The sequence below is a fragment of the Barbatula barbatula genome, assembly GCF_947034865.1.
Source record: "Barbatula barbatula genome assembly, chromosome: 19".
In the NCBI taxonomy this organism is placed as follows: domain Eukaryota; kingdom Metazoa; phylum Chordata; class Actinopteri; order Cypriniformes; family Nemacheilidae; genus Barbatula; species Barbatula barbatula.
In genome coordinates this window covers 15,917,433-15,939,977 of record NC_136782.1, presented here as the reverse complement: position 1 = coordinate 15,939,977, position 22,545 = coordinate 15,917,433, and the positions used below count along the sequence as shown (strand labels likewise).

General features: G+C 39.2%; 1 protein-coding gene across 1 annotated transcript; it reads left to right on the top strand.

The window, feature by feature from the left end:
* Nucleotides 1-262: 262 nt before the first annotated feature.
* Nucleotides 263-21,923, top strand: wscd1a (WSC domain containing 1a). The gene is made up of 9 exons (XM_079482329.1): nucleotides 263-570; nucleotides 9,572-10,300; nucleotides 10,470-10,584; nucleotides 12,629-12,813; nucleotides 17,699-17,820; nucleotides 19,205-19,376; nucleotides 20,029-20,193; nucleotides 21,043-21,243; nucleotides 21,422-21,923. Exons 2-9 carry the CDS (start codon nucleotides 9,883-9,885, stop codon nucleotides 21,772-21,774), a joined length of 1,731 nt encoding a protein of 576 aa, XP_079338455.1. The 5' UTR covers nucleotides 263-570; nucleotides 9,572-9,882; the 3' UTR covers nucleotides 21,775-21,923.
* Nucleotides 21,924-22,545: the final 622 nt, after the last annotated feature.

Below are 22,545 nucleotides of genomic sequence, written 5' to 3'. Positions count from 1 at the left end.
TTTGGTGTTCTGCAGAAGAAAGACAGCCACACGTGTGAAATGCCAAGAGAGTGAGTAAATGATGAAAGAGGTTTTTGGTTGAACTATCACTTTAAGAGTTGACTGAGGAGTGCTCGTGGAAGCGACAGTTTTTTCTGAAGTGATACGGATGATCTGATCGCAACTCTCTTCCCCCGATGCGGTCTGGTCCCTTTGACTTCGGCGCATGCGCAGTGAAGCGGCGCTGTCCGACTTAAAAACAGCTGGGCTCTTACGTGCGTTCACAGAGAAACGTGGGACCGCGACGCAGAGGGGACGCGGCGAGGATTTAGGTAAGGATTATCGCTGTTATAGCGCTTTCACGGCTATGCAAAATAAGAAAACGCAAGAGGATTAGTGACACATCAAGTGGAGCAAAACACCGAAACAGAGCGAGAAAGCGAGATGCGGCTCGCATCGGATGAAAGAGATGCTTGTTGCGACTGCTCATGTTCGTGAAGAATGTCTTAAACACAATATCCGAAGCTTCGCGATACACGAGCATCTTTGGTTGAAATATTCTGTATTCTTCATTGCGGGCGGTTTAAGAAGGTAAGATACATATTTTCTTATAGGCTTGCATTTTTTTTCAAATGTTGTATTAGTGTTTACTGAAAGAATGAATATGTTTTATAGCCATAGGTTTATTGGAAAGTTTGTATGCGTTGTATAATTCTTATGCAATCTTATGCATTAACTATGCCTAATATATATCGTGGGGAGTTTTGTTCAAATGAACGCAATAACGCTCAAGTGAATGAACAGTTTATTTATTTCCTTGGCGCTGAAAATGTTAAATTACATGACCATGTTATAGAATATATATCATGTAAGTAGAACAATGAACAGTATAAGCATGAACAGGGAAACATGTCTCAAATTTGAAACTATAAATACGTAGATTCTAAAGTGAATTACGTTAAGAAGAAAAGATGTTAAATGTAACATTATTACATTTATATCAGATCTTCAAAGAAGCATCAAAACCAAGTACAAAAAAGTATTTTGTACAAACAAGAAAAGAAATGACATATTTGAATTACAAAGACAAAAAAAATGTCATGCATGCTGTACTTTAAAGCAATACATACGGTAATGTACCATACACTTGCTGTGGTAGATCGGAGCTGCTGTATTATAATACCTGTACTTGGTCCCACCTGCGAGTTATGTTTTAAAATGGTGTCATTTTCGAAAAGGTGAATAAGACGATCTTATCTCGCCAAGTGCACTACAGTGCATAGTACAGATGGCGTAGATTTCATTATGATTTCGTCTCACATCCTACATCATTGTGGTTCTTTGGTTCTCATGGCCATGGAAGTCAAATATATCTGACTGTTAATGATTGAGACTTGAGCATTCATGCCTCACATGGTTAATCAAGCTCTTTTTGTCAAGGTTGACCTTTCAGCAGCATATATCTGCAACCTTTATGTGGAAACCCACCTGACATCTAGAGGCATATCGTATGGTATCAGGGTATATGCAGGAATCATGGAGATAAATTGAATACCTACTAATACTCTTTTCATGCATTTTAGACCTCTTCGCTACTTCAAGTTTTAACCTGTTACATTGGCGACACTTTAACTTACATACTAATTGTAAGATAGCACAGCTTAACAGTCTTAGTTTGTGATAACTCCTTTTTAGTGCAACATACAGTAAATCAAAAGGTTGGGAACGAAGCTCCAGAGAATTAATTGAGTGACTAACCCAATGCAAGGTTTATTAGAAAGGGAAATTTAATTAGATCGTAATCGCCTTCCGATGCGAAGAGCAGTAGGCATCACGGTTTTTCCCATAGAAGGCCCTCAGCCATGGTCCAACTCTTTATCCTCCAGCCATTTGCACGAAAACTTGCATTTTGCAAGTAAACTTGACAACTGGGTGTAAATTTATCTCCGACTATTCGCCTACGCAATGATTAAATTCAGGCAACCTTTAGCATATGACCTCTTTGGACAAGCACGAAAAGATGATACCGAAATTATTTATTTAGAAACTTTAAAAAATAAATTCAGACCCTGTGGATAGCCAAATGATTGCATCGCATGAGGGGGCCTTTGTGTCATAGAACACATATTGTGCTATTTTTTCTCCCTGCTCTGCTAAAGGTTTACTTTTATCCAATGCCTCCAGGCCGAATATGTTTTTAAAATGCCGGCAAACCTTTAGTTTTAACAAAACAACCTCAAAGGTTTTCAGTATGTGATTAAATATCTGGCAACAAGGTCAAGTCTCTGAACAGTAATTACAGCCAGACATATTTAAAGTTGAGGCTCAGCTAACTAAAGCAGCGAGTGAACGTGATTTCTTCAGAATGATCTCACGGGAATTCATAACTTTTTTTAAAGAGGTGGCGAATTCATATCAATTTGTACAAAAATGCGTGATTGTTAGAAAAAAACGATACTGGAACCCCTAAACCTAACGTCACTGGCACGAAAGCAAATCGTACTAAAATGTACGAATTCATTAAAATTAGCTCTATGAATTATTCCTTTTTTACAATTTTTTTACAGGATTGAATGTGGTCCTAATGGATGTAAATATTGGCAGTATTATGATTAGCACAGGCTGGCTTTTTTCTTTCCTTAAAATGTCCATGGTTTGATCAATCACAGGAGACTACATCAAGAGTCCCGCTTAAGCCTTTTGTGAATATTGAATGCATAGAGGGTGGTTGATTGCGCTTCTGGAAATTCTCTATGGAATTTACAGCACAGTTTGCCAGGGTCTTATATCCCTCCCGTTTCTCATGGTTGCACAAAAACGGGCATAGCATTCTGACTAGAATAGACTTTGTTTTAGGTTTTGTTTGCCAGAATTATAGTTTTTTTCTTATTTTTATTTCTGCATGCTTTCGGAAAATAATTCAGCCATCAGTTTTGTAATATCAAATAACTTCTGGTGATTGAATTTAAATCTGTCATTCATGTATGGCTCTTTAAAGACCTTGACTAAACAGATATATTTTGTTTAGATCGTTACATTGAGTCTGCATAGATTCACAGAAAAATAAATCATACTCTGGACTGCATTTCTTAGAACGCAATGCCATTCAGTAATGTTCAGCTAATGCAGATGCATTCTCTAACAAAATGCAAGAAAACCGTGCTATATCGTTTGTTTCACAGATGCCTACATGTGTTGCTGTTTGCAAAACTTGCCCAGGAAAATCCTTCCAAAGGGCCGCAGAATGATCACACTTCCTTGTCTGTGGTCTGTGAGTGTTAAAGTGCTCTGGTGTCACTCAGTACCCCAGCTACACAGTTTCGTGCACACATTCGTTGTAGTTTAGTGGTCAATAAACAGTGTCCGGGGGCCAGCATTCGCCATCTTTTCGGCCAGCATTTATTGAGCGAATTTTAGTTATAGTGCCTTGTTTACAGCCAGGCTGTAAATCTGCAGATGTAAATGTGCCTCAAGCAACACAAAGCATAAATAATCAAAGACAGGCTATTCCTAACAAAAATTGTATGCATCGCCTAATTTATCTTCCCTCTCTTGCTGCTGTTAGTGTTCAGTAAATACTGGACATGACCCAGCGAAAGTATACTTGATTCACAATACTCTAGCAATGTCTCTCACCTGGCAACTACGTATTCACACATATCTTTACCGTACGTTTCAACCAAAAGCTCAATCTCACAAAATTAAGAACAAATAAACATTTACAATTTATACAGAGATTTTTGACGCTGCAGTGAAATCAATCCATGCAGTGGGAGATCAATAGGAAGAAGGCTGTAAATAAAGTGATTGGCAATCACCTGCGGCTCAGCTCACAGCAAGAGATCCCTCATTCAGTGGATTTGGATTAGGCGTTAAGAATGATTCCTAAATAATTGAAGCGTTTCAAATCAGGTAGACATGTTTCTGTCGGAATATTGGCAGACTTATTATTTGGTTTGACATAAACGAATAACATGTTGCTTGTCATTTTCTCTATAAATTGATGTAAAACCTATATTTTAATAAAATAAAAATGTCACCTAAAAACCATGTTAACACCCATGCGTATGAAATACAAAAGTACAAATAATTTGCGTTGAAACAGCATTTGCATTCAATGTCAGTATACACAGTGGTCAGTTCCAACAACAATCAAATAAATAATCTTTACTACTTTAAAAAGTAGGATGATGTAAAAAAAATTCTCACATGACTTTGACACATTTGTTATGTTCCTTGTGCCCGTGCATCTGTCCTTGACCAAAGCTGCGTAACGATTCTTCAGAAATGTCATATTTTGTGTTCAAAGAAAAATATTACAGCCCACGGCTTTGGAAAGACACAAGGACAAGTCAATGACACAAGTTCTATTTTTTGTTTGAACTATTCCTATCTGTCACGACCTCTCTTGGAAAGCCTCCAAGCACTATTTTACATTTATTGACAGACTGCCAATCTGCTGGAAACATCTCCCCATATATTTTTGATTATTTAACCCTGGAGTCGGCAGCTGATTCAGAGTAAGATTAGTACCTAGAACATATGAAACATACATTTTTGAGACTAGTAGCACTGACATAAATATCTGGAGTGATTAAAGTAAAAATAAATATAGACTTCTTGACTGCTTTAATGCTTGAAAATGTGGAAGAAATTAGTTTCAGTCAGATTGTGACAGATAGCGTCACCTACACAGTTTTTTCATTATTTTCTTGGACTTGGCCTTGAAAAAATATTAAAGGGGAACAGATTGGGTCCACTGCAGGCCAAGGGAACAGCAGGCAATCTGTCATATGTCTGCTGTCCTACTGTGACAATCTTCAGAATCAAGATTATTACTGTAGAAATTAATACCCTTAAATACCTTCTTTGCTTAGGTATATTTGATCTGTTCACGAAGCAACAAGAAACATCGTATTCGGAAGTATAAAGAGTAACAGAGGACCTGTTAACAGCCAGATGGACGAGAGAAAAGAGAGCTTTCGAGCATCTGAGCTCCAGGGTCAGTCCTATCAGCCTCTGAGATGGAAGTGTGGTTGCCCTGGTGTAAGTGAGATAATAACATGCTGGGAAAGCAGATGAAGACAAATGAGTGCACAGTCTGGACCCACAGAACCCGCTTGCTGCTGTCCACTAAAGCCAAGAAAACTCAACGGGATGAGGAATTTTGCATCGTATGCCTTATTAACGGCCAAATAAATAATACAACAAATGAAGTATGATAACATTTGATTTACAACCAAATGCCCTCTGAAATGCCCCTTGAAGCTCTAAGACAAGCCTGAAGGGAAATGGCAACTATCCAAATCGAAATGATGATGGCTCTATGTTACTATATATAAATTAATTTGTTCTGTGTGAAATACCATTTACTGGCAGGCACACAATTGAGTCAGAGAAGGCTGTTGAATTACGTGCTCCACACATTTCATTGCATAAGCATTTATTAACAAACTTTGTAATGCATTCTGTACCTCACCTCATATTAAGTCAAGTCAGCTTTATTTATATAGGGCTTTTTACAATTTTCATTATTAGTTCTATAAATGACAGTGAATATAATATAATATTACAAAAAACATTCAGCCTCTTGTCAAGTATATTTTCTGGTTAACCAAAACTACATGATCAGCTAAATACATCTATAATTCTAGCCGGTACAGGCAAACTTGTCTGTTAGAGCTTAGTAAGCTTAATAAATTAACCCTAACACAAAACCACGACATAACAAAGCAACATTAAAAATACATTATATTATGTTGTTGGGGAAATTTCGCTTTAGTAGCTTGATGTGAATCTGGCTAGCTATTTGATTGATTTGATTGAACTGTTTTTTTTAGAAGAACAGAAATAACGATTCATGACACCATGCATTGACTTTTACATTAAATCATGCTGCATACTGGGGTCATCTGGTCAGTTTTAAGAGGTAGCATTGAATGAGACGTTCCCTTTACTGCCTACGATGACTGGTGCATCCAGTGCGCCAGGTGGAAATAATACAAACAGCTGATTTAAAAAATTTAACAATAAATGTAAAAAATGAGAAAATTGTCTCGTCAAGGCTGTTATGACTATACTATTGTTATTACTACAAAGAAACTGTCGTCACCAAACATTTATGTCCTTTCGTCTCTCAAGCCCACTTGAATAAATGTACGATTGGAATCCAGGTTCATTACCTTCACACAACGCTCCATATTAAGTGATTGGCTGGAGAGTGAAGCAGCAACACACCTGCGGGTTCTGATGTTCCTCACAGTGCTTCTTTCCTGTTTATTCTATTTGTCTTTGCACTGCTACCTGTCATTTTGTAAGCACACGAATCCACATGCACCGTTACGCGGTATTAAGTTTAAACACAGCCATGCGTTAACACCTAACGCAAAAGGTGTTTTTAACTTTGTGGTTCGTGAGGCGCTGCGCTGACTGCGCATACAAATGGGCGAATGACATTAAAGTCCCAATGAAAAAAAATGACAATGCCTATTTTTTCATGAAATATTGCAGCATTTATTGTAAATAGTTTATCAATGCGGTTCATTCGCTTTTAAAAACTTGTGTGCCCTCATAATCTAGTTAATATCTGAAAATGCACTTCCTTCCTGTAATGACTATCGATCTTAATTGTCGTATGTTAGACAGCTTGGGCCGAGCTTCCGTTAACTCCTCCCCTTCAACTGTAAGTTGGCTGCCAGTTCCATTTCAAAATGCAACAGCTGTTTTTACACATCCAATCAAATCGCAGAGAAAGACAAAAGCCACACCTACTATTTTTCTCATTTGAAATTCCATTGCACTCGGAAGTGTGTCTAAATACAGAATTAAAAATTATCACAACTTCCGGTTCACGGGGAATTTAAAGCAATATTTCAGAGCAAAAAAAATGTCACCATGTTTTACTCACCATCCAGTATTGAGACGCTATGGTACTGTCTAGCTTCCGTCATCCCTCTGCTGCGTGTGAACCAGAGGCTTGTTTTTCCGGCGAATGATAGCGACGAAAGCTCCCGCACAGAGGAGGTGGTATCCTATTGGAACAAAATGAAAAACTGCCGCGTTCAACACTGGAACTTACAACACGCCTGCGTCATTTGCTTGAAAAACAGGACCACATAAACAAACCTTCATCCATGCATTTCAGTATGGCAGGCATGTAATGTTAAGTATGTATTATGCAAACACACTGTGGAACCACATATACAGCCTGTCACGAATAGTTATATGCTGGATGTATATCGATCGATGTTTTGATATTGATTTCCTTGGTTGTTTTTTAATAACCATCTATTTGTGACAGTTGTAACGTTAGTAGGTTTGGTGAAGTATAAAGTACCAAAAAGTAATTCTTGAGTAAAAGTACAAATATTTTGCAAAACAATTACTTTGGTAGAAGTGAAAGTAACCTTTAAAAATATGACTTGAGTAAAAGTCTTAAAGTAACAGATAAATATTGTACTTAAGTATCAAAAGTACTTTTTATATTAAATATACTTTAGTATTTGAAGCAAGTGTGTCTTAAACTCAGTACTTTATCCGTAACAACATGTTGCCAAATTGCTAAACTATCAAAACACAAGTTCAGAAACCACATCTTTATAATTTTACTTAATAATTTATAACTTTATAAAATAATACTTTCCTCCCACCCCCAATATTATCCCTCTGAGAGAACAGCTTGGAACAAAATCTGAACAAATTTCTCTGGCCGTTACTTTCTTTCCTTGCATTTCCCTTACAGTAACAACACAGTCATTTGATAATTCATTGAAACTTAAAAATTTGCTTTTTATTTTTAAAGGAAGCAGCACATTAAAAGCTTAAAATTAACCGCAGAGAGCACCTTTTTGCACTTGCACATTGAGCTCTAACCAATGATTGTTTCAGCATTTTCATACTGACAGGATCGTGTCTATTTCAGTTTCTATGCTTTTATTTTGTAGTAACGAACATGCTTAGGGGAAATGTATCAGAGTAGAAGTATACATTTTGTTCAGTAAATACAGTATAAAGACTCAAGTACGGTAAAGTACAGATACTCCGAAAAAATACTTAAGTACTGTACTTAAGTATTTTTACTTCATTACATTACACAACTGAGAAGGTTTTTTTATCTGTACAAATTGCATTGCCTTGTGATTATGCAGAAGCACATTTCTACAACTGATTACCTGACCAGTTTTCACCATACAAAATGTAGAGGTTGTTCTTTTAATCTCTGCCAACTATGCATGCCGTTGCTCGGGTTTGTTAGAAGTTTCGTCGTGTACAGGCAGTGTGAGAGAGACAAATCTAGCAGACGGCAGTCACTAACTGTTCATAACTCGAAGAATAATGAGCCCTCAGGCTGATTGACATTCTGAGCCCACTCATAGTTATGATTTCGCCTAGTGTTGGCAGGAATATCTGCCTCTGAATCTCAAGTCTTTATGGAAATCTGGGCCTTTTGCCAGCTCTGGGCCTAAAAGGAAGGGGTACGCTGACAAAAAACAAGGTTCATTTAGCAGAGCTGGCTGTCTTTGTGCGGAGAGCTGCAAAGGGTCCAGTTATCTGTAATAAAATCCCTTTTTCTTAAAATAAGAATTTCTACCTCAACATATGGTGGTTATATTTAATGTATGATCAATGTGTGCTCAGACTGTGTTTTCTTTTGAGGGTCGGTCCAGCAGACATATTTTAGATAAGAATGGGAGATTATGTGGGGCACATAGCGGGTTCTGTCGACATTGGCAAGAATGAATGGAACCGAGGGACAGCCCACCCCTGAGTTTAGTTAGACTTGTAACAAGGCTTGTTTTTCAAGTTTTTGCCACACAAAATGATTCTCAGTAGAGCTGAAATAATGAGCTGTAAGTTTCAAGAATCTCTAAATCAGTTGCAAGGAAAAATGGCTTCAGGTTGCACAAACCATTTGGCTAGAAACCAGTTTTCATTTAATTCAGCTAAAGAAACAGCGTTTGAGAATACTGTTGGGAGAACCAAGAATAATTTAGAATTATGATTTCTGAAATATTTAGAAGAATATTGTTAACTGGCCCTCATTCACTCGCATTAGTTTTGTGTCCAGACAATAGAAGTCAATGGGTGCCAGTGGTGTTCGATTACCAACCTTCTTCAAAATATCTTCTTTTGTGTTCCACGGAAGAAAGGAGGTTACCAAGGTTTGAAATGACAAGAGGGTGTGTAAATGATGACAGAATTTGTATTTTTGGTTGAACTATCACTTTAACATACGCATAAAGACGTGACAGTTGTGTCCTGTTTAGTCTTGAAAAGATGTCGGTTTGCTCATTCTTATATTTAACCAGTGACAAAAATTGAGAGACGAAAATGCAGACTTCTCTGTACCCCCGTTTCATACTTCACATTTGTTGTTGTGTGCTCGTAATGAAAGACTAGAAGCACAAACTGGAAGTGCTTCTTCAGTCAGCGAGGTCTATTCTCGTCTTAATGGAGATATAGTACCAGAGTAACTGCCACACACACGCTCTATATTTCTTTCTTGTCCCCCACGCGCTGCTCTATACCTGAGAATAAAAAAGTGAAAGATGTGCTCTGACTTGAGTCTAACTGCTTTCTATTTTCCCATCAGGTTCCCTGAAGTCTTTGAGCCATAAGACCTCACAGTACACCCTAGCACAAGTGATTCTGTCATCAAGGGATGTAGCACCACAGACGAGTTTTCGCTTAATCCTCTCACAGGTAAACGGCAGGACGTTTTGCCGGAGGAATTTCGCGCTCAAAGAGTTTTTAAACAGAATGTGAATAAGAAATCCTGAGAATTTCCAGAGAATAAAGCTCCAGGAGTTGATCCTTTGCGTTCTACCTGTTGTGGAACAACGACAGAATGATGCCATAAAACCAAGGCTTTGCTTTAATTAACCGTCCTGCGAGAAAGGCAACATGGCAAAACCCTTCTACAGGCTTCAGCGCTTCCTGCGACGGACTCAACTGCTCTTCTTGTTCCTCGGTGTAGCCTACATCATGGCAGGAAGTGTCCTCCTCCTCCAGAGACATGGCTTGGTGGTGTCACAACGTGGGATGAGCAGTTACTTTCCATCGCCGTCTTTGCCTTCTCCTCCCAGGTCCCTAGAAGCCCCTGCCCTTAGGACGGGTTATGGAATAATGGGCAACCGGCTTACCATGAAGGGGATGGGCTACCAGGGTGGTCTTTCCGCAGATAACACTGGACCGCATTGGCTGATCTCACGAAACCAGGAGATCCGACACTTGAGGCGACGTTGGTTCCACAGCCTGATGTCTGAACAGGAAATGTCCAGAGTGGAAAAAGTAACCCCAAAGAGAAAAATCAGACACAAAGGTGAGGTATTAAATGAGCTTAGTGCTTTTCAGGATGACAAATTGGTTGTTTATGATAATTCATTTTATTCTCTCAATGATTCTGATTCTGCAGCTGTGCTCTCACCATCTGTTTGCAGAGATATAGGTCACGATCTGAATTTCTTATGAGAGTTTAACTCTTTTCTCAGGCACGTATATCGGCTGCTTTCTGGACGGTGCTAAGGACCGGGCCCTCAAAGGAATGGTGTTCTATGACTTCAGGAAGATGACCGGCACCTTGTGTCAGGACACCTGCACGGAAAGGTATACAACTAGGATCCGATAATCTTAAAAGGGATAGTTCCCCCAAAAATGACAATTCTTTCAAACCTGTATAGAACACAAATAAAGATATTTGGAAAAACGTTAGCAACTAATATTTCTAGGACATCATTGACCACCATATTAGGACAAATTTTAATGGTAGTCAAAGGTGCCCTAGAGCCGTCTCATTTTGAAAAATGATAAAAATGTCTCTACTGTGGAAGTCAATGGTGCCATAGAAATGTCAGTTGCTAACATTCTTCCAAATATCTTTCTTTGCGTTCAACCAAACAAAGACATTATACAGTTTTGGAACAACAAGAGGGTGAGTAGTTCATGATATACTTTTTTGTTAACTATCCCCCTATTGTGAAAATGTAAATTTTAATGTTTTTTTTTGTGGTCATTGTTGGTTTGTTGTCAATGCGTTCACTAATGTTAACAAATACAACCAAATTATAAAGTGTTACCATTAACATCATCGAGCCACCGAAAAGCAGACATGTTCCGCTTATCTTAAAGCAAGAAATAATAAAACAGTGGTTAGGGAAAAAAACATACAGTGAGCATCCCTGTGGCAGCTGGTGGAGCTCATGCTGAGAATCGGATCAGGTCAAATTAAAGTAACGCATCTCTGCAAGGTCTATCTTCAGTGATGGAGTGCACACTTTCTGTAGTTCCAAGACTGGTAGATAATTGACCACCAGAGAACAAGCGTGAGACAGGTTGACCTCATGTAATTACACCCAACGTTTCAGAGCTTATTTAATTACTCGGATGACATTTGCGATGTTCGTGGGTAATATAAATAGTCTATTAGCAAACGTGAACTCTGTAGATATCTTCTTAGTTCATGCTGACATCAAGACTTCCTAGCAAAGATGTGATGTAATTAACAGCGTTGACAGCTTCCTGATGGTTTTGAATTACATTACATTTATGTTTACATCACAACATCGTTCCCCAACATAATGTTGCGGAAATTAGGCTGGACACGCAAATCTTTGCAGTTAAACCTCAGTTTCCCTTTATTTTGACTGGGAGAGCATGGTGCTTGCAACAACACCAGGGTCATGGGTTTGATCGCCAGGAAACAAACCTGCCACAAAAAAAAAGTCACACCTGCCACATGCATGAACATAATGGTTGCTCGGGCGGATGTGGATCCGGGATCTTATATCTCATTACAGTTCATCGAGAGGCAGCGGGGAGAAAATCTCCTTGTCTGTTTCTGCAGGTATACATCTGCTCAGACCGAGCGATTCATTCTGACCGCAGATTAGTGCCAGGAACGTCCCTAGCTGGGTTGCCATGGCGCTGCCAATGCTACGTTTCAAGCAGAGGATCATGGAAACAATTTGCAGAGGAGCTCAGGCTAATACCTGTTGAGCCCTACACCAACATGTCTGAATAGAATCGTGATGTGCCTTTTTGCAACCTCCATAAAAAGTTAAGAGGGCCAGAGGACAAAAGCTTTGAGATAGAGGAAGATCTTTTGCTAACTTGTTGTTGAAATTGTAGAATGATGAATTCGTGCCTAACATGCCCAAAGTAAAATGGTTTGTGGTTAACAGAAGGTCTTGGTCTTTTGGAAATTAGATGCTTGTAACGCGTATAAAGTGAGGCTAGATTGTATTCTTATTCTGATGTTATATTCAATAAAAGAGTATAAAGTGAGGTGCGTATTCTTTATAAACACGAGCTGCTCAGACACGCAGGCTCACCATAGTCCATCAGCCATCGTCTGGCATTAACTCTTGACCTTACCTTCTGTGAAACACCCAAAACATTATTTTGGGAAATGTGGCTTTGTGTCCACAAAGTTTGGTTACCCCCATTAACCTATAAATCTGTTCTCTGTTTATGCTTATGCAAAGAAACCGTTACATCATAAAAATGTTTTAACATTTCCTTGATGTCAATAATCTTCCCTTGTCATGTATTCATAAGAATACGTTTACACACAATAGTTTATGTTATTATTCTGCGGTGACTGTCTTTTTTAGTGAGCTTAATTAGATTTTGAATGTTTTGTTTTACACAGCGGGTACCAGTTTGCCGGTCTTGAATATGGGTCTGAGTGTTACTGTGGCAACCGCATCACAAGTGCTCGGATGAAAGAGGAGGAGTGTAATTTGGACTGCAAAGGCGAGAAGGGCTCCATCTGTGGAGGCGTGTCTCGTTTGACTGTTTACAAGGTGGAGGAGGTTCTTCCAGGCCAGAGGAGATGTAAGTGCTCGAAATAAGTTTACCTCGCCGGAGGGCAGAACTTCCCTTCCCACTTCCATGTTTCACATGTCAATGATCTGCTTGTCAGATGTCAATTACCATGAATGTCACATAGAAACTGGGACATATGTCTGAAGTAAAATGCTTAAGCAGCACATTGGAAAGCATACAAAATCGCTCATACGGTTTAGGAAGAGGAGACATTTCTTAGACGACACAGATTGACACACACATATGTCAGTCTTTAAAAGTAATATGCTTGTGTCTGGCACAGATTAGTCTAGAAGATAAGTTGGCTTTGCAGTAGTGCTGGGCCGTGTATCCGATATTCACAATATACAGTATATGACATCATTTGCTGGTGATTTTAAATGAAGCAATATCACAGTGACCTTAATAGTCTTGTATGTGATGAGTAAGCACACTTCCAGAAGGCCGCACCTGTAGACTACTTTTGTGACTGTGTTCATTCTTTAGACTCGCGAGCATAAGAATATTAAAGCAGCCATACTTTGGCTGTTTTTGAAGCTTTGATTATATTTTTGGGGCGTTCAAAAATGGATGTTCATGTTTCTAGTTTCCAAAAACGCTTTATATTTCACTGTCCGTCTTCTCACAAAACGATAGGTTTAAAGTCTCTCCTTCCGAAAAGCTCTGATTGATAATGCTTACCCAGTCTGTCAAGATTGATTACCCGCTTACAGCGTGTTTCTAAAGATGTCCCACCCATACCATGTGATTGGTCGGTCCAGCTCTCAGTGCATGTGTATTCATAAGCTTTGGCTTTTAGCAATAAACAGTAACAATGATGTCAACTTCACTTCATCAGTAAAAAACATGCGGATCGATTGAAGTGTAGCGGAGGTCTACTAGTGCATCTTTGTTAGAGATTACAATTTATTCCTACTATGTCGAGGGAAATGACACCGGCGTGTTTGGTGTCAGACCGGTTATATTAACACATAACTGAAGCGTTAGTTTTTACTTGTTTAAAAACACATAACTTTATTAAATCCAGCACATTGACAATTAACATGATAAACGCATCATATCAATAAAAACTGAAAACATGCTCTCTATGTGTGAATGCACAAACACATCACGCATGTCTATAAATACATGTCTTTATCGCCTAGCTCTACAGTCAAATATCATTCCAAATTTGTCGATCTGAAATATAAGAACGCAACCACACATGAATGCACACACCTGCTACTTCTGCAGGTGATTCACAGTCTGGCAGTGACGCTTTGATGTGGCCATGTGTTTGAAACTAGTTCATTCATCAATCGCCTCCACATGCCGTTGGATCTCGAAGTTCTGATTCAATGTCCCTCTGCAGATTTAGGCCAACTGGAGCCCGCCCAGCTCAACACTCACAAACAGCTATTAAACCTTGACCATATGTTTTGTAGCCCAAATTGAAAATGCTATTCATTCTACTCGATAATAATGTCTTGTTAGAAGGGATTTGTGTATTATTCAGGCTGTTGGTTTTAGGATCTTAATGTAACTGGATGCCCTAAAGATATCTCCACAGAATCATTTGTTATGCTTATAAGAATACACTTGTAAGAATTGTAAAAGTGTACACTTATGAGCCGTTTGGATGCACAGTACATCATTAAATAATATTAATGAATGTACATTTTTATATGTAAATGCATGCAGTGTGTGGTTGTGTTACAGCCAGTTTTAATATCGAATGGTTTATTGTTTTTATGCAGCTGTGTCTCATTCATGGCCTTTTCACAGAATCATGTGGTCCCAACAAAAGCAAACAGCGTTCTGCATGGCCTCTTCATTTATTTGGAGATGAAAACAAAAGCTCTGGGGTTTCACAGAGAGCTGGTTTACTCTATAGAGGTGATGAAGGGCTTCATTGTGTGTCACAGATGCACGGTGCACACACACGAGCTAATGCAGCTGCTTTAATCACAGTGTCTATCTGATATGTTAATGAATCTGAGATGAAGATGTTTTTTCTTTATTAAACCGGATTTGTTTTACTGTAGGTTGTAAAACGGGATTGGCATCAGTTATATTAAGGTATACTGCAGGCCGTGTAATAGCTTGTGACATTTACACAGTTATATACCAACAAAAATGTATTATGATTACAATTATGCAGACGTATATTGTGTGGGTTGCATGTACAGTGCTTTAATGTTTATAAACCTTACTCTATCATGAAAAATCAAACCAGTCAAAACAAAAAAGCATTTCAACTTCCACTTGCTGAACTAAACATGCAGCTGTGTTTAAAGGGGGTTTGGAAAATATTATTATTTTATATTAATAATATTTAATTTATTTTTCATACGTTTCCTATACCTGTCCATATATGCAGGGCTGTACAGTGCGACTTGCTACAAAAAAATCAGTCTGTGGGAAGAATACATTTCCCAGTGTAGCACGTGTACGATAGTTTTGTAAGTGCTGTGACAGAGCGGCGTTTTTGTGTCAAGTGCGTTTGTCACTGTGCTTGTCTGTGTGTTTATCAATGGCTCAACGCTATTTTACTTAATTTTAGTCTATTTTGGGAGTCAATATAACTGCTGTAGATGCGTAATCCTGCCGCTGACGTGAATGAGCAGCACAGTTGAACATACTACACACACGTGACAGTGAACTTGTCCGCAGCTCACTGTATAAAGACATGAACTTCATCTCCAGAGTTTCTCTGAGAGTTTATTTCAACAACAATCACAGTTTGAGTAAAGCTACAGTCAATCACACTGAAACTCAAACGCCTTGGCGACGATCCATCACAGTAAAAGTCCCGTTAACCTGAACACAGCATACTTTTTTATAGTATTTGCTAAGTAGATGTATAACTGTAGTACCCTTGTAGTAAATTGATAAACTGTTGTAATGCGTAGTATACTATATTCAAAAATACTTTAGGATCTAGGACTTTTACTGAAGTTTACTTTAATAAATACTATAGTATTGTTAACTACTGTACTACAATTATAATTATATGATATTATTTGGAATGTAACATTAATTTCATTTGTCAGTTACCTGCCCGTGTGATAAACTGCTTTTTAAAGATGACAACAGACGTTTTATACTTGTGCTACAACTGTTTGGCCTGTGCTTCAAAATTCTTAACCTCTGTAGCACCAGTGCTATGTGCAAAAAAAGTCATCGTTGAGCCCTGCATATATGGCCCCATTACTCAAGTTTCTTTGAAAGTCTATAAGTTTTTTCATATCTTGTACCTAATTACTGATTCACTCCAGCATTTCCGACCTTAGAGCGATGAATTAAGCCCTTACACAGAATCTGGGTTGTGCCTTTAATGTTGCCTCTTGTCGACTGTCGGTTCGAATCGCACTTGTGTGTGTGTGTGCATGTGGGGACGACTCCAGTTGGTTAACAAGGGTACAGCGCAAAGTGCAGCGCAACATTAAAGCACCAAAACAATCAACATTAATTTACAGAATTTGTTTAGAACAGAATATACCTTTATTATAAATAAGAAAATGAAATAAGCCAGATTCAACACAAGCCACCAATAGTAACATTAATGGACAGTTTTCTTAAACATCACGTAACAATGCTGTGCCACTTCCTAGACCAGATCTCGCCTATTTTTAAAACGACTCGATAATAATGAATTGTTATTAAAAACGGGAATACTGTAAATCCACGCCAGTGTAATGCCGAGAAAGGGACCCCTGCCAGATTTTGCCACAATGGTTAGGGTGAGGATTTGGTGTTAGGGTAGGGGTTAGGATTAAGTGTGGGCAGAGGTTAGAATCAGCCTATCGGACAGCCGCGTTATGGAAGGGGGTGCATAATCTAGAAGGGGTGCATTTCTCAACACAACACCAGATGCCTTGCTTTCTTGCCGCCTGTGTGCCTGAAGCTGAAAAAAACTCAACTGAGCAGAAAAGCGCTTGACGTCATGCTCCTTTTCCCCCATTGTCCAATTGAATGAAAGGAGAGGCGGGCCTTCCGATGTGGTGACGGAACTTTACGGAGCAAGGTCAGACCAAGTGCCCTCTGCTTTTTAAAGTTTCTGATAATATGACAATTAACAGCAACTAGAGCGCTCGCGCTATAATCCTCAAGGACAGCTGTTTCGGTGGTAACCTAGCAATATAAAAAACGCAGCTCTTTTGTGCTGCACGCCTCGCGTTTTCGACTCTAAAAGAGCATTTTTCGAAGCAAATTTCCTGCGGCGTTGTAATGCCATGCCGTACAGGGGTTTAACTAAAGGTTTACATCAAACGTTCCACCCCTTCAGGCACTAGGCACACTCTCATTGAAACGATTACCGGTAGGGCCACCTCTTAGCTTGGCCCTGTCTGCTCGGCAGGGCTTCCCTGCTCATGCTTGGCCCCCAAATTTTGTTCCGCTGTGGTCTTGAGTTGTCGTTCCTCTTGTAGCATGGCTGGATTGTATTGGTTCCCCATAACTTTGCTGCCATTGGTTTAAAGTTTTACTTTTCAGTGCAGAAAATGACAAGTTCAGAAACTGTCACAAACTGTGTACACCTTCATTTACGGGTCATCTGCGGGTACATGCAGCTTGAGCTGCTTCTCTTTACCGGGCTCACAGCACAGAAGATGCGGAGCGACTCTATCCTGCACTGGCTCATAGCCAGACCTCGCACTCATGTTTGCCAGGGGTTTCGGAACCCAACCCTTAACATGTCCCATTTCTTTACATCATAAACAATACTTTTGGCGACGCAGTGCGTGCCCGTCTGCAACGCCACTGCCCATATATGGAAAATGGCTTGATCCCCATTGCATAACACCTCTGCGCAGATTCGACTGTGTTAGAGGTAGTCGAATCAGGCTCCTCCTATGGAATCTTGACTATTAGGGGTCACCCCTACTTTAATGTTCTTATTTTTTTGTGCCTGTAGACAGAAACGTGCGCTATCGGGGGTGCTTCAGAAAACCTGACAAGGCGGGAGCAGCTTCTCTGGTCCATGAGGTTCAGCCCAACCTCACCTCCCAGTGGTGCATTGAAACCTGCATGGATCAGGTCTGTCATGTTTTTCTGCTGTATTGGTTTTCTAGTTTGCTTTAGTTATTGCTCTGCTAGGTGCAAATTCCATAATTGATAATTGAGGTTACACATAGATTTTCATCCACACAGGTTTTTAAAACAGTCTGCTTGTTTAAACTTCAATTGGAAAAATGTCTAAACCATCATCTTTGCTGCTTCAGTGCTTTGGCTGTGGAGTAACTTTGAGGCCTCTGTCTGATGATCGTGCTGTTTTCCAACCTGTTTTTCTTTAGAAATTAATTGTGTTGCTTAAAACACTTTCCAGTAATGTGAAATCAAAATTGCTGTAATTGGAAGTGTGGAGGGAAATGGACATTAGTTTAATGTGTTTAAAGACAAATTGCTTGAAAAACGACAGATGATTTTCTAAATTATTTTTATGCATTTCACAATAATGTAACATTTCAAAATATCAATATAGAGGGCTTAACAAATTTAGTAGACCACCGGTTATAATAAAGAGAAAACAAAACAATTTATTGTAATTTATTATTGGCAAACAACAAACTGAAAGAACTAAATGACGACAGTTTTTAATGGAAAAAAAGATAGCCTAACTAATGTTTTTATGTGATCATGTTTTTATTGCTGCAGGACAGGTCATAACAAATGAGACAGGAGCCAACAAATGAGACAGGACCAAAACTATATAATTCCAATTACACTTAAAATATGTTTTTGTTATTCCGTTTTTAGCACGTTGATATATGTTGATGTTTTTTTAATAAGTTTGGTTTTAGTAAGTTATAAGATGTTATAAAAAAGCGGTGTGGTAACATGATTTCTTCGTGTACGATTGGGTCATCAGGGAATATGGGCAGGACCGCGCTCCACTTCGTGCTCACTACTGCGCAGACTCTTGCGCCACTGACTTCTGCGCATGCCCAGGCTTCAAACTGACATTTTTGCGTAACATGTCAGTGCCCATCATCGGATGTTTTACGATTTATTCATTATTACAATGGAAGGAAGTGGCATCACGCTGTCCATCTTTTATAAAGTCTATGGAATGCAAAATTTTGTATAGTTTATAATTTATTATCTTTCTTTATTCACATTTTTTTACCTAAATTTGAGCTTACTCATTTAACTTCACTCAGAAGCCTTTCTTGTAAAAAAGTAATTTTCTAAAATTCACGGATGCCGATAAAAATTTTACTTAAGCATAAGAAATACTACTGTGTCTAAAGAGCAAATACAAACTGCTGGATTAACCATTACAAAAATATTTTGTTAGTCACCAATAATGTAAAATCCTTACATTGGATGGTGGTGTTATACATTTGGTAAGCACTGTGTGTGTTTAAACTCCAGTATATGGACAAATGCAGTCAAATTTCTTTCGATTCTTCCTCATCAGGAGTTTCCTCTGGCTATGGTCAGTAAACCAGACTGTTACTGTGGCTACACCACACCTCGCTTCACCCTCCACGAGCCGGTGAGAGAGGAGCTCTGTGCCTCTGATAACAGCAGTACATCAACCCAGAGTTCCCATCAGCTCTTTCTCCAGGTCTATCAGACACCCGTTCAAGGTAAAGTCATCCACTGTGCAGAATACAGTCTCACTGGTCTTAATCATTGACTCGGTGCTCACATTTTCCCACTCAGACAGCTCATTCTTACAGTATAGCCATGAGGCTAAATAGTTTATACGGTATAGTTTTAAACAAGGTATTTGTTGTAGTGTTTTATAAATCTTTTACCTTTGTCTTCATGAACAAATGTATGAATAGAATGTATGAGAGATGAGAGTGAAATGCTTGAGTTGTTTGGCAACAATGACCTTTTCAACAATACACAGCCACAAGTAAATGTCTTTTGAAACTGATACAGGCTTGAAGTTATCACAAATATTCTGAACATGCTGTTGGTGGATTAAAGAATATCTTGAATGGGCATTGTTGGTGATTTGGTATCTGATTCATTAGTCAAAATCCTTCTTATTTCCGAGAACTTGTTAAACGATGCAATTTATAATTTGCAATGGGTTAATGCTTTAAACTATAACACTTTAAAATATTTAAAAACGGACAAAAAATGATATACAAGAGGTAACAAATTCTACAGACTTTTCATGAAGTGAATAGCTATGTTTTACAGTTGCATTACACAAAAACCTTACATATATGCGATATGCTTTAATGTGTTTTTGATATTCTGTATCCCATTTTCTTGTATCCCAAGATTCTAGATGCACGGACAAGAAGTTTCTGCCGGAGAAGTCGAGCACGCTGGTGGCTTTATCCAGTTTTCCTGGGGCTGGGAATACCTGGGTCAGGCACCTGATCGAGCTCGCCACAGGCTACTACACAGGCAGTTACTACTTTGATGGCACCTTGTACAACAGAGGTAAAGTTACTGCCTTCGTGTCTGTGATCATAAATCTTGTCATTGTAGAAGCTCGTATACATCACGGCTGATGGCGAGCTGTTCCACAAATCCAGCCACTCCAGAAATATGTTAATGCATAACTTGTTTATGATGGGATGTGTTTATCATACAGGCTATCTGTTTTAATGAGCTCTTCAGCTGTGACACACACCCCACTATTCACTGTTCGGATGTGCACATCAGCAGGCTTCTGTATTTTTAAATTGACATGTAGGTGTTTATAAAAATCTCTCATGTGCCACCACAGTGCATGGTGGTATTTGTATTGCCAAGTAAAAAATCTATCATGGATTTGGCTCAGAGTTGTGAGTTTTGGGGCGGGGCTTTCTGTTTACCGACCAATGGCGGATCCAGTAAGTGTTCGGGAAAACGGTTTAAAAAGACAATATTTCAGTATTTTGTGGTGCTTGCACAGAAACAACACTTTCCATCTTTCAGAGTTCTCGGGAAATTACTCTCATTTTTCATCTTTTCAAATTTCTAAATTTGCATGTCATTTGTTTCTCTTGAGCTTTCACAATGGAGATATTTGAGACTGCTCGGTGTGCGTTTAGTGGGCACGGCTGACCTTCTGTTCTCTTTCAAAAGCCAAACTTTATTCAGCAAATTTTTCAATTCTCAATAACTCGACCTGCATCAAAAGTCGCAGCGCCTTTTCAATCCATCGCAGAGCCCAGGGGCAATCTTTGTCCCCGCGCCAGTCTCAACACCATTTTTGATGCACGGGTTTGGATTTAGAGGCGACATGGAGTGATACCGCATGCACTTGGCTGTATATTCTAATCCTTTTTTCTTCCAACTGTGCAGGCTTCAAAGGTGAGAAAGATTACTGGAAGAGCGGAAGAACCATCTGCGTGAAGACGCACGAAAGCGGCCAGCGGGACGTGGACATGTATGACTCAGCAATTGTGTTGATAAGAAACCCCTACCGCTCGCTCATGGCTGAGTTCAACCGCAAGTGTGCCGGGCATCTCGGTTACGCTTCTGATCAACACTGGAAGAGCAAAGGTATGATGACTATATTTAAAGTTTTTTAGGTAGAAATGCTTCAACAGAACTAACTAATGTAGTTTAAAAGTCACGAAAACCAAGAGCATTTCATAACAAAGTGGGTTTTTAATAATAAACAACAATGAGCTTCTAAAGTTACGTGTGCAAATTCTCTACGTACTTTTTCTCTTTCTAGAGTGGCCAGAATTCGTTGGTAGTTATGCGTCGTGGTGGGCGTCTCATGTTTTGGACTGGCTACGTTATGGAAACAAACTTCTTGTGGTACATTATGAGGACCTGCAGGAGTCATTGGTGCCCACGTTACGAACCATCACCTCATTTCTCAATGTCAGCGTCAGTGAAGAACGTTTACTCTGCGCTGAATGCAACAAGGACGGGCACTTTAAACGCTTGGGTTCGCGGCGACCGACTTTTGACCCCTTCACCCCGGATATGAAACAGTTGATTGATGGTTACATCACAGCTGTGGACCAGGCCCTCAGAGCCAGCAACTGTACTGGATTACCACAAGAATACCTTCCAAGATGATTAAATTTGTTTATGTTCTATGTCACATTCATGTCTAAGACAACATTTGGAGATATTTTTCACCAGTAGAGGAGAATAAAAGCATCTGATGCTGTTCTTAAGTTTGTAAAGGTGAATAGAGTGTGAAGTTTAATGACTATGAAGATTAGATCTAACAATGGAACGCTTCAACTGCAAGGCAGTAAGAAGCATTGCCTATAAACTAAAAAGACATTTATCCACAAGACAAAAATGTTATATTTTAACACAATAACACCATTACCATTTCACTACTGTAAACAGTTTCTAATATGTAGAAACAGACTTTAACTCTATTATTTCCAAGGGTGATATAAACGGCAAGATGTTGTAACCTAAAAACATAGGTGGACCAGAGTGGAAAACAGATTTTACTTGCTAGTTTTCACCGAAGAAGTATGAAGGTAACGTAGTAAATGGACTTAGCATTCTTCAAAGTCTAAGGGGTGGCAACTGTCCCCATCCTGCTTTCTTAAAACATGAAGTCGCTTTAAACAAGGACTAAACAAGACTTGCCTTGCGGAATGAGGCTAGCCTGATGCTAATCCTGGCGGAGCTGATTAGCACACCGTCAGCCTGCTCCAGATGTGTCTGGATTAAGCACTGGTATAATACCCCGTCACGCACTGCCAAACTGGGATGAGCTGTAAATTCAGACAATGTCGCTGTAGTGCTGGCGGCGGGGGTCCCACTAGAGTTCTGTTTCTGCGGAGTGATTCAAGCAGACGCTAAAGATCTATCGGCTAACATCGT